This window comes from Aethalodelphis obliquidens, unplaced genomic scaffold (assembly GCF_003676395.1).
Source record: "Aethalodelphis obliquidens isolate GAN/ISIS:26980383/991018 unplaced genomic scaffold, ASM367639v1 scaffold4, whole genome shotgun sequence".
NCBI classification, from domain to species: domain Eukaryota; kingdom Metazoa; phylum Chordata; class Mammalia; order Artiodactyla; family Delphinidae; genus Aethalodelphis; species Aethalodelphis obliquidens.
The window spans coordinates 8266876-8281159 of record NW_020837948.1 but is presented as its reverse complement, the minus strand read 5'-3'; the positions used below and the strand labels follow the sequence as shown (position 1 = coordinate 8281159).

General features: G+C 49.6%; 1 protein-coding gene across 2 annotated transcripts in view; it reads right to left on the bottom strand.

The window, feature by feature from the left end:
- ACSL6 (acyl-CoA synthetase long chain family member 6) overlaps nucleotides 1-14284 on the bottom strand; it is a 93462-nt gene that overhangs the window by 55354 nt on the left and 23824 nt on the right. The window contains exons 2-5 of one of the 2 annotated variants that reach the window (XM_027098222.1): nucleotides 13159-13239; nucleotides 11992-12314; nucleotides 8343-9664; nucleotides 7891-7976 (exon numbers count right to left, since the gene is read on the bottom strand). In XM_027098222.1, coding sequence (XP_026954023.1) covers nucleotides 7891-7975 — 85 coding nt within the window. In that variant the 5' untranslated portion in view covers nucleotide 7976; nucleotides 8343-9664; nucleotides 11992-12314; nucleotides 13159-13239. Of the gene's footprint in view, nucleotides 1-7890; nucleotides 8312-8342; nucleotides 9665-11991; nucleotides 12315-13158; nucleotides 13240-14284 lie in introns of those variants that run through there. The other variant, XM_027098214.1, reaches the window with a different exon arrangement.

Here is a 14284-nt window from a genome sequence, read left to right as displayed (position 1 = left end):
GGCTCTGGCTGGCCCAAGAAGGTTGCTGGACGTTGTTCACACCGACCCACTGAGAGCACCCATCACTTGGATTCTCACTGAATCCACCACCTTTCCAGAGGGAGCTGGAGGGAGGCCTCTGCGGCCGCTGCGGAAAGAAAGAACTGCGTCAGGTCAGGGTGGGCGGGACCAAGAAATGGGATCGGCCCATTCTGAGGCTCCGTTGTTTTGTCCTTTTCAGAAATAGTAATGACTGGGCCTCAGGTAGCAACCTTTTTTAATGAGGGAACTTCCGGCAATTCTCATGGTGTTGGTGGTAAATGTGGACAAAGAAAGGGGAAGAAAAATGTGACAGCAAACAAAAGCCCTTGCAGGGCACTGACAGGGCTTTGAAGAATGGAGGTCACATGTACTCTCTGCCTGCTGCCCAGAGTGTTGCTGCCACAGGTGGCCCTCGAGCTGTGGGTGGGGTTTGTGACCCAGAGCCCAATGTGCACAATCACGCTCCAGAGCTTGGACTCCATCCACCACAGAGGCTCCACGACAAGGTCAGACTTCAATCTTGTTCAGATTTTCAGAGGCCAGAAATGCTGCTCTTCTGACACCCTAGGGTCACCAGGAGCTGTCCACTAACCATGGCACAAATATACAAATGTCTGTATCTATATCTATCTACTTATTTTTTAAACAAATGTATCAATAACAAAACAAAACCCAACCAAACTGCCAGCATATTTTATTGCAAGATAGATGGAAGAACATGATCTCAGAATAAAGGAGAGTCGTTTGACTTGAACAACTCAACAGTGTTGCCTTCATTTTCCACATTTTTTTGGAATGTATTGTTGCAAATTTCCCCATTACACATAGCACTGTGGATGATACTGAGTGAAGAAACCAGACACAAAATAGTGCACACTCTAGGCACTATTCTCCCACAGAGACAGGACAAACACAGGTGAGGCTAATCTATGTGTACAGCACAAAGCTTATAACCTATGAAGCATGGCTGCTACTCAGACTCCCATTAACAGGAGACAATGACACAGCAAGATCTCAATCACACGTATGATCATTTAGCCTGAGAGGAAATCTAGGACAAAACCACCCGGGAGCTGATTCTGAACCAATAGGAGGGTTTGGAGATGCTCCACAGATCTCCTGCAATCCAAAGGAAACAGGCCCTGTCAGCCTCTCAGCCCAGAGAAAATGCCCATCTTTGATGACCGTGCACTGCTGCCTCCCTCCTCAGGTCCTCCTACTGTCAGCTGGGGCCACACAGTATGCCCATGAAGCCCAGAGGCCAGGCATGTATCTGGGAGGGTTCATGGGGCTGCCCCAGGGAGGAAAAGCAGGAGGTAGAGGAGAAAGAGAAAAGAAACGTCAGTCCAGATGGAAAAGGGGTCTTCACAGGTCACAGCTTTCCCTGCTGCCTGATCTGTGGCAAGGAGATCAGGGACACATGTACCCAAATCTCCCAACAGCCCACTGGCCAGGGGAAGGCCACCCTCCCTTTCTCTCCACCACCCCAGGCAGAACCAGGCTGAGGCGGAGGCAGCCTGCAGGCTGGGTGGGGGCTGAGTATGGGTGAGTCGAAGGCGTCCCCCAGAGAAGCACATCCAATCCATCTGCGTGAAGGTACATTCTCCACCATTAAGCAGGGTCCTGAGGTCCAGGTGGCTTCATGCAGCTAGGGGACACAGAAGAAGGGCCAGAAACACTGCTCCTTCCAAAGTCAAGAGGGGGACTTACCTGGTGGCGCAGTGGTTAAGAATCCATCTGCCAGTGCAGGGGTCACGGGTTCGATCCCTGGTCCGGGAAGATCCCACATGCCGCGAAACAACTAAGCCCATGCGCCACAACTAGTGAGCCTGCGCTCTAGAGCCCGTGAGCCACAACTACTGAAGCCCGCATGCCTAGAGCCCCTGCTCTGCAACAAGAGAAGCCACCACAATGAGAAGCCTGCGCACTGCAACGAAGAGTAGCCCGCCACTCTCCACAACTAGAGAAAGCCTGCGCAGCAAGGAAGACCCTACGCAGCCAAAGATAAATAAATAAAGCAAACAAAGTCAAGGGGTCACTGCAGGCCTAGATGGGTCCTCCCTGAGGCCCCCTTCTCCATGCTGATACCTGCTTTCCTCTTATTGGTCTCTAGGGCCTCACCATCAGCCTCTGGCCAACCTCCCTGTCCCATCTCACTGGCGGGCCCACATCCCATCTTGTTGCCCTCTTTGTCCCAGCTCTGGCTACCTTCCCATCCCCGTTTCTGTCCTTGCTGTGTGGCCTCCAGTTGGCCTTGCTGTCTACTCTCTGGCTGACCTTACTGTCCCTCCCAGTAGCCCTCCTGTCTATGTGGCAGGACCTACAGTCAGTGCCCAGAATGGTTTATAGCCAAGGCTGGGGCAAGGGTGAGTGGTCAGGAGGAACCCCACTCTTCAGCCACCAGAACAATCTAGAGAAACAAACAAACAGGGAAAACACGCTAGTGGTAAAAACAGGGCTCTGCAGCAGGACAAGTCCTGCTCAGTCCCTGATTATCTACCTCCCGTGCTGGTAGGTCAAGCTGTGGTACCCTGGGAGTAGGGCAGTGTTGCCGGTGTTGATTAGTGGGCTCTGTCTCAGAGCTGCCCACTCAACCTGGGCCTGCCTGTCCTCTCTCTCCATTCCTCCAATAGCCATCAATCACTAGGTCTGCTCCTGGCCCTAACAGGTGCCAACCCAGATTTGCTTACTCCAGGGTCTGGGAACAGATGCTGACTGTTACCTCACTGGCACCATCCAGGCCTGGCTTCCTATTCTAAAGCTCCAGGAAGACAGTTACCTCAGAATGCAGGCCTGAATGAGCAGATGACAAATCAGAAGCTCACCACCCCCAACTCTCCATGGACACCCCCAGGCACCCCTACTCCCTGGAGTAGCTGTCGGGAGAGCAAAGTTCTCCAGGAAGAGCTCGTAAGCAGGCACAGATGGGACTTCTTGGGATTTGAAATCTTTCAGGCTCTGAGATTAGATTGGGCTTCTGAACAGATAGCTCAGCTTGGCTCAGAATCTGTCCAAGCCCATTTCCCATCCTCCTACTTCTGCCTGTCACAGATCCCAAGCTTCACACAAATCAGGAGCCACACAAAGTAACTGGGTCTGAGAATGACCACACCAACTATGGGCTCCTGGAGCAGCTGAGCAATTATGTGGGACCACCCCTGGGCCTCACCTGAAGGCCAACCCCAAGGGCCCAAAGTAGCACCTCACTAACAGTGCTACCCTCCTGGGGCCCAATGGGTGGTGAGTGGGGACTCTGGCCAGGCCAACGCAGGAGTGGGGCCATCACACCAGATCATCCAGTGAGCTGAGGACCTTGACTAGGGCCTCCTTTCAGCTCTGCTTGGCCGGAGTTCCCAGCCTACCGGGAGACCGGAAACTTGGAGCTCTAAGGAAACAACAGAATCTCATCCTCAGAGAAGACTATCTTCTGTGAAACCAGTCACACCACAGCTGTGAGTGTGGTCATTCACTCACTCGTTAATTCAGCAAACACTTCTGGAGCACCACCTTCTGTTCCGGGTTCTCCACTGAAGGCTGATCTGGTTCTGCCTGCAAGGAGTTCACACCTGCTTTCCCCTACAGCTTCTACCATATTAGTGATATCCCCCAGCTTGGCATAGAGCCTGGCACCCAGTAGGAGAACACTCAAGGTCTGTTGTCAGCCAATGGACTTGTAGTGAGAAAACACCTCATTATTAAGATAAATTGTTCTCAGGGAATTCTTCATATCATTCATTTATGCAATCAACACTGATGCACACTGTGTACCGGCCCTGGCTTGGGCGCAGGGAGGAGACACCCTGGCTCTGCCCTCAAGGAGATCGTAGGGCTAGTAGAGGAGGCAAAAGACTGTAGTTCAGTGGCACGCGTGCCACCAGGAGATGCATGCGGCTTGAGTAGTGTAGGGACAGTGTCACCTTGGCCATCCACATGCCCAGTTTGGGCCATATGTCCTTGATGCATCTACCACACAGAATGAAGCCTGTGCTGCCTGGCCTGGCCTTCTAGTGCCCGCAGAGGCCAGCCCTGGAGACCCCGCTGGCTGAGTAGAGTCCCTAACTCTCATTGATTCATCTTCCCAATCTTTTCTCACACGGATCCCTCTGCCTGGAACGCCTTTTCTTTCCCTACCCCCTTTCTGCACGTCAGAATCCTGCACCTCCTTTGAGGAAGGCTTAGCTCAAGGTGTTATAACTTTAGCTAACATTCAGTGAGCCCTTTCCTATGAGCCAGCCCCTGCTCTTTGCTCTTTACACCTGTCTTCTCTTTAAACCCTCCCCGTCCAAGGACTGCTCCTTTGTCTGTGCCCACTGACTTAGCCTGCTGGAGGGGCTCAGGCCCTGCCTGATCCTGCCTGATCCTCCGGGTCCCTTCTTGGCCTGGAGTCTGAGCATGTGGTCTGACTCACAGCTCTCAGGAGTTGCTTCACCACTGAACCTCCCTGTGTCTTTGTGCCACATCTATTAAATGGGGATAACAGCACCACAGTGTTGTGGGTAAGATTAAAGGAAAGCTTGGGGAACTGTAGAACATGGTGCTGGACACGTGATGGGTGCTCAGGGCAACAGCAGTCAAGTCAGCATGTTTGCAACAACACTTCCCCCATGAAAACACTGCTCCCCCCCAAAAGTACTTCATTCAACGAATATCTGAGTGCCTACTACGTGTCAGGCACTGGCTAGTTACACACTGCAGCTTCTGTTACACCAATGCCTGTAACTTCGGCCTCTTTTTGCAAACTCCTCATGCTCACTTATCCTGCATGCTGTGTGTGGGGGACAGTCCTGGGTCCCATCTGGGACTGTAGCTGAGCCAGGTTCAGCCTTCTGAAGGTCAACCCAAGAGCCCCTGTAATCACAAGGGACAGAAAACCTGCCAGAGAGCAGAATGGCTGGGTTCTGCCACCCCCTGGTGTCAGTGTGCTCTCACTGGGAGCACCCCTGTATCCTACCACAGGCCGGGGAGGGAGAGAAGGCACTGAGGTATGAATTCTCCCACACAGTGGTGCACCATGTGCAAATCCAGGCCTTATCTTGTGAGGCATGCCCTCAGATGTGCTGCCTGGTGCCCCACCATCTGTCAGGGCCCTGGCTGCCTTCTTGGGCCCCCTGGGATGGCCCCAGACCTCACACCAGTCCTCCACCCTAATGGGAGCAGGGGTGTGGGGAGAATCTGATGGGGCTGGGCTGAGCTAGGCTGTGCAAGTCTGCACTTGCCCTGGATACCTACAGCCAGGTTGCTGCCACACCAATCTCTGCCACCAGGGCCAGCCCCCATTCCCCTAAGGGTCACAGCTAGGGCCTCCTACCTTCCCCTTCCTGGAACCCAGCCTCAACTGGGCCATCCTTGGGCCACAGTTATTCTCATCCATAACATCACAACAGCCTCCCACTACTCTCCCAGCCTCCACCCTCCTCCTTCTGGCTCAGCCTGGCCACTGCAGCTAAATTGAGGGCTCCTCTGCCCCCCTGAATAAAACTCTTTTCTCTAGAATCCCCTCCCATCCAGACTCCATCCCGACTCCATCCCCTCCTACAAGCTAGACTCCTCAGGCACAAGACCCTAAAGACCCGCCTCCACCACAGTTCTTCCTGCACACTTTTGCTGGCCTGATTTTCTCTACCTGGGGTTTGGCCTACCTGACTCTGACAAAACACCCCTCCCTATATGCTGCAAAAGCCCACTCGGACCGATGGTTGGGTATATGGGGCACAGACTGGACACTGTAGAAGGACACAGGGCTGCATCAGCCTAGAAATTCATCCACCAGGAGGGGAGCCTCTTTCTACTTTGTACAAGGGTGCCATATAGGCAGGCAGAAGAGCCAATCCATTGCTCCCATAGTCCTCTGAGTGCTCACAGCACTGAGACCATGTTTTCCTGGGCCAGGCACAGCATCTGACGCACCACACTGGATCTATTTTGTTTCCTTGTTTATTACTCAATACACAGGTGGGATCTGGGCTGGCCTCAGCGGGGAACAGGACAAATACAGCCCTAGCTCTCCTAAGGCTCAGAGTACATGGCTGCTTCCCCCATATAATCAGTTCCTTCTCCAGGTGGCTCCCCTCTACCCTTCCCGTGTCTCCCTAGGGCTGGATTGGGTGGCAAACGGCACATAACTCTACAAACAGTAATATCACTTCAGGGGGCCTCTCCTATTTCTAACTGAGCCAGAGAGATCTGGCAGCTGCCATGGGACCCTGGCGATTACAAGGCAGAATGTGTTCTCAGTGTTAGCCTAGGTGTCCTCTCTGCTCTCAAAAAAAGGCTGGGGTCCAGGCAAAGTCCCAAGCAAGGTGGACGTGATCTGCGAATGCCACAATGTGTCTGAAGTGGGTACCACACACCAGCCTCAGTGTCTCACTCTTACACCAAGTATGGCATCTTTGAGGAATTTCCTGTACCCACTGAGAAACTTGGTCTGTAGGGAAGAAGATGTCACCTGTACCAAGAGTCACCCTGCTTGACTATTCTGAGGCCCCTGAACAGTCTTTCATTGAGGCAGTTTCCTCATTCTAGGAGGCGCCTGACCGCTTTGGGAAACACTCCACGCCGAAGCAGGACAGAAAACCAGTTTGAGTTAGCATCTGCTGAATCCCACTTTCAGACAAGCATCCTGCACTGTAAGGACTTTTTTTCTCAGAGGCTGATGACTCCTGCCACATGTGTCTCTGTAGCCCCCAGGCACTTCCCTGTAGCCACAGAAGACCAAGGCTCCAGAGAGCTACCCTTGGACCCATGGCTGGGTGGGGGCCTCCTAAGGGTAGGGCAAAGGGGTCCTGGCACAGGGAAAAGGCTCTGAGACCATCATCCAAGCAATAAATGGTGGCTGTTACTATCATCATCATCATCATTACCATTATTTTGATGACTCCTGCTCTTTATTCTTAACCCTAGCTCTAGCTCCAACCCTGCCTGTTGGATGAGCACATCAGGCCCAGAGTGCCCCTGCACGGCTTGGCCTCAGACACGGCAGACAGAAGGAGCTTAGGGAGCTGAGGGGATTAGGGAGGCCACACTCTCCCCAGCTCAGGGGAGGTGTCCCTGTGGCCTGACTCAGGGCAATGGTGGCAGGGGCTGCCCACCACTACCTGGCCTACCAACCCTCTAGGTTCAAGCCTGATACCAGGAAGCACTTAGCAATGATAAATCAATTAAAACTCAGATCAAATCCTAATCTGTCAGATATTATCCATGTGACATTGGGCAAGTCAATTAACCTCTGAACCTCAGTAAAAAAAGAGCACCACCAACCTCCTAGGATTTGCTGTGAATATTAAATAACACAGGCAAGGTTTCAGTTAAGGATTTCAAAAGGGTCGCCTTCCTCCCCTTCTTCGGCTCAGAAAGAACCTTACTACCTCCTCTGATGATGCTGTTTGAGCATGAAATAATAATAAAACTAACATTCATAAAGCACTTGCTCTGGGTCAGGTCCAGCTTAAAGCCAGTTTAAGGTTCGAGCACTTCACATACATTATGAGACTGAATTTGCACATGGGGGTATGGGTGGGGGTGGGTGGAGACCCTTTAGTGGTATCATAACCTAGAGGAACCCAACACTCACAGAGGGGAGTGGCTGGTGTAGGCAGCAGAACTGTTGGATGACTGCGCCCTGGGTGAGAGCCCAGGTCCTGTGTGGGGAGGGGGCAAGAGCATTGGGCAGGGATTCATAAGGGGTTCTCAAGGTTTCTTGAGAGGATGCAGGGGTGAGAGGCTGACTCCTGTGAGGGGGAGAGGTGGGCGCTGGCAGGGTGGGGACACAAGCCATGGGCATAGCTGAGGAGCCAGGTGAACCCTGCTTTACAGAAATCGTGTACTCCGGCTGAAGGGTGGGCAGGAGGGGTTGTGAGGAAGCCTTCTCACCAGGATCAGGAAGCCCCAGGTCAGTCCCGGTCACGTCCTTGACCTGCTGTGGGACCTCAGGGTCCAACATCCTCAGGGTCTGCATCCTGGAGATGGACAAGGATGAACTGTCTGTCCCTGGACTTGGCCTTGGGGGACGAGTGGGCTCAGGGCCTAGTCTGCTCGGCGGATGGTTCTCACTATAAGGGGCGGGGGGAGTCGAGAACCGGAGGGAAGTTGTTGTGAGGTCTCGGAGAGCAAGGCCCCTCATTTTCACTGACACAAGCACTTCCCAAACGCGGCCTGGAGCCCGCCAGAATTTGGAAGGGGGTAGACCTGGGGGGCCCAGGGTAGTCCTGAAAGGATGGCTCGGCAGCCGGGGCTGGGGGATCACCCCCAGCCTGGGACCAAGACCCCTCCGCGTGCCAGGGATGAGGGTCACAGAAGAGGGCGGGGAGAGGGGGAAGACTTACCCGAGAACAGCCAGAGGGAGCCCCCCGACACGAGGAAGAAGGTCAGCATGTCGCTCAGCGGGACCCAGATGGGCCCGGCACGACCTCCCCGGCCCACAGCCCCGCAGCCCCAGCAGAAGCCGCGCAGCCGCTGCCGCCGGGTATTTTTAGCCCCCGCCCCCCCCCCCTCGCCCGGCTCCGCAGCGCCCCGCCTCCGCGCGCGGCTGCGGTGTCTTGGCGGGAGGGGGAGGGCGCCACGGGCCCGCTCTGCACCGGAGCCCCCTTCCAGCCCCCTTCCAGCCCTGCCGCGGTCCAGGTCCGGGCGCTCCGCACGCTCACAGCCGCGTGGGAACCGCCGAGGCCCCGGGCGGGGGAGGGGCCAGGCTGCAGAGCCGACCGGCCCTCTCCGCCCCGCCTAACGTCACGACCCGGAGTTCTGGGGAAACCGGCAGGAGAGGGCAGCACGGGCGACGAGCGTAGGAGCGCGACGCCGCGCGCACCCCACCAACGCGCGACCCTTACCCCTACCCAGCGCGATGCTGGCTTTTATGGCTGGGCGGGCTCGGGTGGCAGAGAGGTCGCGGTCACCTGTTCTAGGAGGCACACTTGCCGGTGGGCCGGTTCCCGCTGACGCTAACGCTCCCTAGGACCCCAGTTTTCAGACACCAGGAGCCTCTGGATGTCAGGTCTGCAAGCCAAAGAGGAGAGAGGGCGGTGAGGGTCTATTTAGGAACTGGAAAAGGGGCAGCTACGCCGGATAGTGCCCATATTCTCTGGGGACCTCAGATCTCTCTTTCTGGGAAGATTGGATCTGAGGCCACCCAAGGTCACAGGAGGCTCCATGTGGTAACAGGCTGCCACACAGGGTCACATGAAGTCACAGGAAGCCACATGGAATCACAGGTGTTCCACCAGAACACAGGCAATCCTGGTCTTCACACACAATCTTATGTGGCACATGAGGTCTCAAGAGGCCCCTAGTAGCTAAAATGAATGGCCACATAGGCACCCACGGTCACAGATTGCCACACTACTAGCTGAGCGGTTGTGTTACCAAATGGAACTCATCCCGCCTGAGGCACAGCAAAGCGAATCTACTGACACCAGTTTTTGGTGAAGGAAAGTACAGTGTTTATCACAGTGCTCCAAGCAAGGGAGTGGAAGATAAACCTCAGATACACTTCAACTCGGTCTTTGAGTTAGGATTTTGTTAAAGAACAAACAGGCTGGAATTAATTGTCTTGTGACATTTCTTCATTGTAGTTTTGAAAGTCAGGATGTCCCTGGTTTATGATGCTCTGGCCAGGTGGTCCATGGCTTGCAGTCTGTTAGCTCATCTTGCCCTGGAGAAACAACCCGAGTTTGTATATTAATGATGATATCTCTAATAGCTTTTAGTACATTAACAATGTTATCAACACAGCAATTTTAGTCATCTGATTCTGTTGATTACTGTTTAGTTAGCAGAGGATTGAGGTCAGAGGGGATAAGAAAGGGGATAAAGTTTTGGGTAGAGAGATTAATCATAAACTCAGTAAAGAAACTCAATTTTAGGGGGACTTGGCTTCAATCCTGAAACTGAGCGGGGCCCTGTGGGGCTCCCAGGCACAGAGGTTTCTTTTTGTCCCCCATTTCTTGTAGGCAAGACTCCAGCCTCCGTGACCTTCCCGGAGTTCCAAAGGGCAGATTCGAACAGTTGCTAATCAAGGGAGGAGCAGCCAAGAAACCACCTGAGCCAAGATTAGGAGACCTGACCATCTGAGACAGCACACACCCTAATCTTGTCAGCAACCCCACCCTTGGGAAGTATTGTCAAAACTCCTCATCAAATCGTCCTGGGTTGGGACACATAGTTTTTTGAGGCAGGAGCCCGCTGCGTCCCCCTTTGCCTGGCAAAGTAACAAAGCTATCCTTTTCTACTTCACCCAAAACTCTGTCTCTCGGATTTGATTTGGCACTGGTGTACAGAGAAGTTGAGCCTTCGGCATCAATCCCCACTCCTGTTTTAACTTTCCCCCAAATCTTTGAGGGAACAGAGTGATGACTATTCTATTTCCTGCTGAAATGGGGCATAGTCCTGCCTCAATTTGGGGAATGGAAACATTGCATACCAAGTTGGACATGTTTCCGAGTTCCAGGTCTTAGACCCAAGACTTATGTGATTAAATTTTAGTCCCCTGGTCCACCATTTTGGTGCAACAGCTTATAGCACATTTTATTTATTTATTTTTCAAAACATCTTCATTGGAGTATAATTGCTTTACAATGGTGTGTTAGTTTCTGCTTTATAACGAGAATCAGCTATACATATACATATATCCCCATATCTTCTCCCTCTTGTGTCTCCCTCCCATCCTCCCTATCCCACCCCTCTAGGTGGTCACAAAACACTGAGCTGATCTCCCTGTACAGCGCATTTTATAATCAGATAACCAATTAGAAGTAAGAGGAGTGACAACCCAAACTTTAATAAACCTTGGAAAATAGATCTCATTCCCTGAGGAATTCAGGAGAATAAGCCTGAAAACCAGCCTGGACCTGGTACTAATGGGGAGACTTGTAGCCAGGTAGCCAATTTCCTAATTCTGTGTAAGTAGGTTTTAACTTCTGATATGGTATTAACATATACATAACAGGAGCTATTAGCTACTACACATATGTTTCCTTTTTCTGCTAAAATCTATTCTAAAGCAATTTTATTGTCGAGTACTAGTCTGGCTAAAGAATCTAATGCCTTCTGCTGGGAGGCTAAAGCTGTCTCATTTGTTACTAATATTCCTAAAGTAAGATAAAGATTTCATAGTCACCTTGAGACCATAAGGTTGCAGTTGAGGGCTGCTAGCAGATGTTGAGAACAGCTGGTGGTGTTCTTGAGTCTGATACAGTTCAGAAAATTCAAGTCCTCAGTAATATAGGAAGAAATCTGAAACCATGGCCACCCAGTTCTATTTGGGATGTCTGAACCACAGTTACTCTATTTTGATTTCTAAATACAATTTTTTCCTTAATGGTTAAAGCAGATGTAATACAATGTATGTTCAACAAGCCACAGAATAGGCTGTTCCAGTTTAATTTAAATGATGTATAAGCCAGAATGACTTTCCCAGACCTCAATATGTGAAAATTTCTTTGATCATTTAAACTTTTGTTTGCAAATCTTTCGATAGATCAAAGTATTTGTCCTGTGATGCCAAGATGATTGCTGCCTCCCTGAATCCATCATGTCCCTCAGTGCTAGACCTCCTTTTTGTTTATATATATCTATAGCTATATCTATATAGATATCTATATCTACTATGTCTATCTATCTCTATATATACATAGACAGAGAGATATGCCTAGTTATCTACACTGGGTGAAAACTAATCAGACATAGTGAACAAGTTCAGAGGTCTGATTATGGGGAAACATTTTATAGGATATACATTTTATCCATTACACCAAATTTTCACACAAATATTGTACATGTGCTTTTAGCAGAAGACCTAAAGCAAGCAGTGATACCTGTCATGAGCAGTTATACTCTGATAACTTCACTAGAGAATTTTCCTTCTATCCTGAACATTGGGGCAACAGTATGGTTAGAAGTAAAATAATAACTTTCAATTTTGATAGGAGACAAACATTTGGTAAACAGTTCAATTGAATTAGTAAGATGGGTCTTACAGACCTGGTCTAGATTCTTGGGTCAACAGTCTACCACAGCTGTCATCTTCTTCTCCTTCTCATCTTGATGTGGGTGTCATTTGCAGTCAGTAGTCCTTTCTGTAGGCCAGTCCAGTGAAGATACCCTTCTTAAGTGGGAAATCTGAATTCAAGAGTCAATTCCTTTCAGTTTTGCTGTGCAAGAGCTACTTAAGAGTACCTAATAAGGGTCTTTTCATCTAGGTTAGAGACAGTCCTTTAACTGATGCCTTTTCCAGGATGAATAATTTCCTGGTTGCAGGTCATGGGGCATCTGATCTTCATCCAAAGATAAACTGCTGTGATAAGCTTCAGAAACAAATTTAGAGTGTCCTTTTAATAATTCAATTAAACTTTACAATAATGTAGTATAATAACAAGGAGTTATCTGGGAAGTGAGTCTTAGGCAGTAAATACTGTTCTCAACTAACAAAACTAGAATTTAATATCCACTGGAACATAATCTTTTTCTCTCTAAAATTACCCTAATTTCTACCAAATATAGCCAAATTAAGACTAATTTGTCGGGGTTCCCTGGTGGTGCACTGGTTAAGAATCTGCCTGCCAGTGCAGAGGACACAGGTTCCTGCCCTGATCCAGGAAGATCCCACATGCTGCGGAGCAACTAAGCCCGTGCGCCACAGCTACTGAGCCTGCGCTCTAGAGCCCACAAGCCACAACTACTGAGCCTGTGTGCTGCAACTACTGAAGCCTGCGCCCCTAGAGCCCGTGCTCCTACAACCAGAGAAGCCATCGCAATGAGAAGCCTGCACACCACAACGAAGAGTAGCCCCCACTCTACTGCTGCAACTAGAGAAAGGCTGCGTGCAGCAACGAAGACCCAACACAGCCCCCAAAAATAATAAAGAAATAAATTAAAGAAATAGAAAAAAAATTTTTTAAAGACTAATTTGTTTGCAAAATAAGTCTGGTTTTAGTAAACTTGGCCTGATTATTTACAAAAGTGTAATTGATCATATAGGCTCTTTTAAATCAGCTGTGCTGGAACTTTTCATAAGGAATCTCAGATTGAACTTTTTAAAAGGACTCTCAAGGCCAGGAAAGCCACTCCAGCCAAGGGCTTATCACAGATTCTGCTTGCGGTATCTATAGATTTGGGTGAATTCTTCTCTTCTCGAGGACCCCCAAATACCTTGAGATTCCTGCACCTGTCAGGAGGTGATCTTCCTTATTCACCTGATAAGGCTGCTGGAAACCTAAGAGTTTACAATTTCTGGAGGGATCAGGTAGAGAGAAAAGATAAGTATTTCAGTTCTCCTTATGAAGGTATAATTTATCAAGCTGCTGGAAGTCATAATTAGCTTAAGGGGAAAGCTTTACTTATATCTGGAGAACACAGATTAAAGTCAGTAATATTTCAGATAAAAACCATTTTATAAAACCATATTCTCCAGTTCACTCAGTCCTATGTAATGAATCCTTCATCAGGATTCATTTTTCTTACCCAGTTCAGTGGCATAATCTGCAAGATATCAGAAACCTGTACTTTCCATGAATCTTCTTGAAGATGAGGCATTTTTTGCAAAAGCATTATAGTACAATAATAAACTCTATAAATGACAAAAAACTTCAAAAGGCATCATTAAAGATCTTATTACAATGCAACTGACAAAGAAACTTGGTTACTGCTATGACAGACAACATTGTAAGGTAATAACTAGAATTATGACTGATAGCGTTTTATTAGGGCATACCAGATTTTTTAGGAATTCCATATAATTTCTAACATATCTATATTAACAATATTTACCCATACAGTATAACCTGAGAATGTTTATCACTCTTTGACAATGCTTCCCATGTAATTTAAAATACCAAATAATCCTAGTTACTTTAATATCTCTCTCTGAGGTTCTTCAGGGGCCCTTTAGAAAACTCAAAGTTAGCTAGAGGTCAAATGAACTTTAATTAGAATTTGACCTTTGGGAAATTTGTCAAAAATATCAAAAAGTTTCAAAACACTTAGTCAAATAGGGTCATAGGTCACTGTGAAACAGTACTTATTCACTTAACCAAACTGACAATAAAATATATCAAAAGCAGGGCTTCCCTGGTGGCTCAGTGGTTGAAAGTCCGCCTGTCGATGCAGGGGACACGGGCTCGTGCCCTGGTTCGGGAAGATCCCACATGCCATGGAGCGGCTGGGCCCGTGAGCCATGGATGCTGAGCCTGCGTGTCTGGAGCCTGTGCTCCACCACGGGAGAGGCCACAACAGTGAGAGGCCTGCGTACCACAAAAAAAAAAAAAAAAAAAAAAAT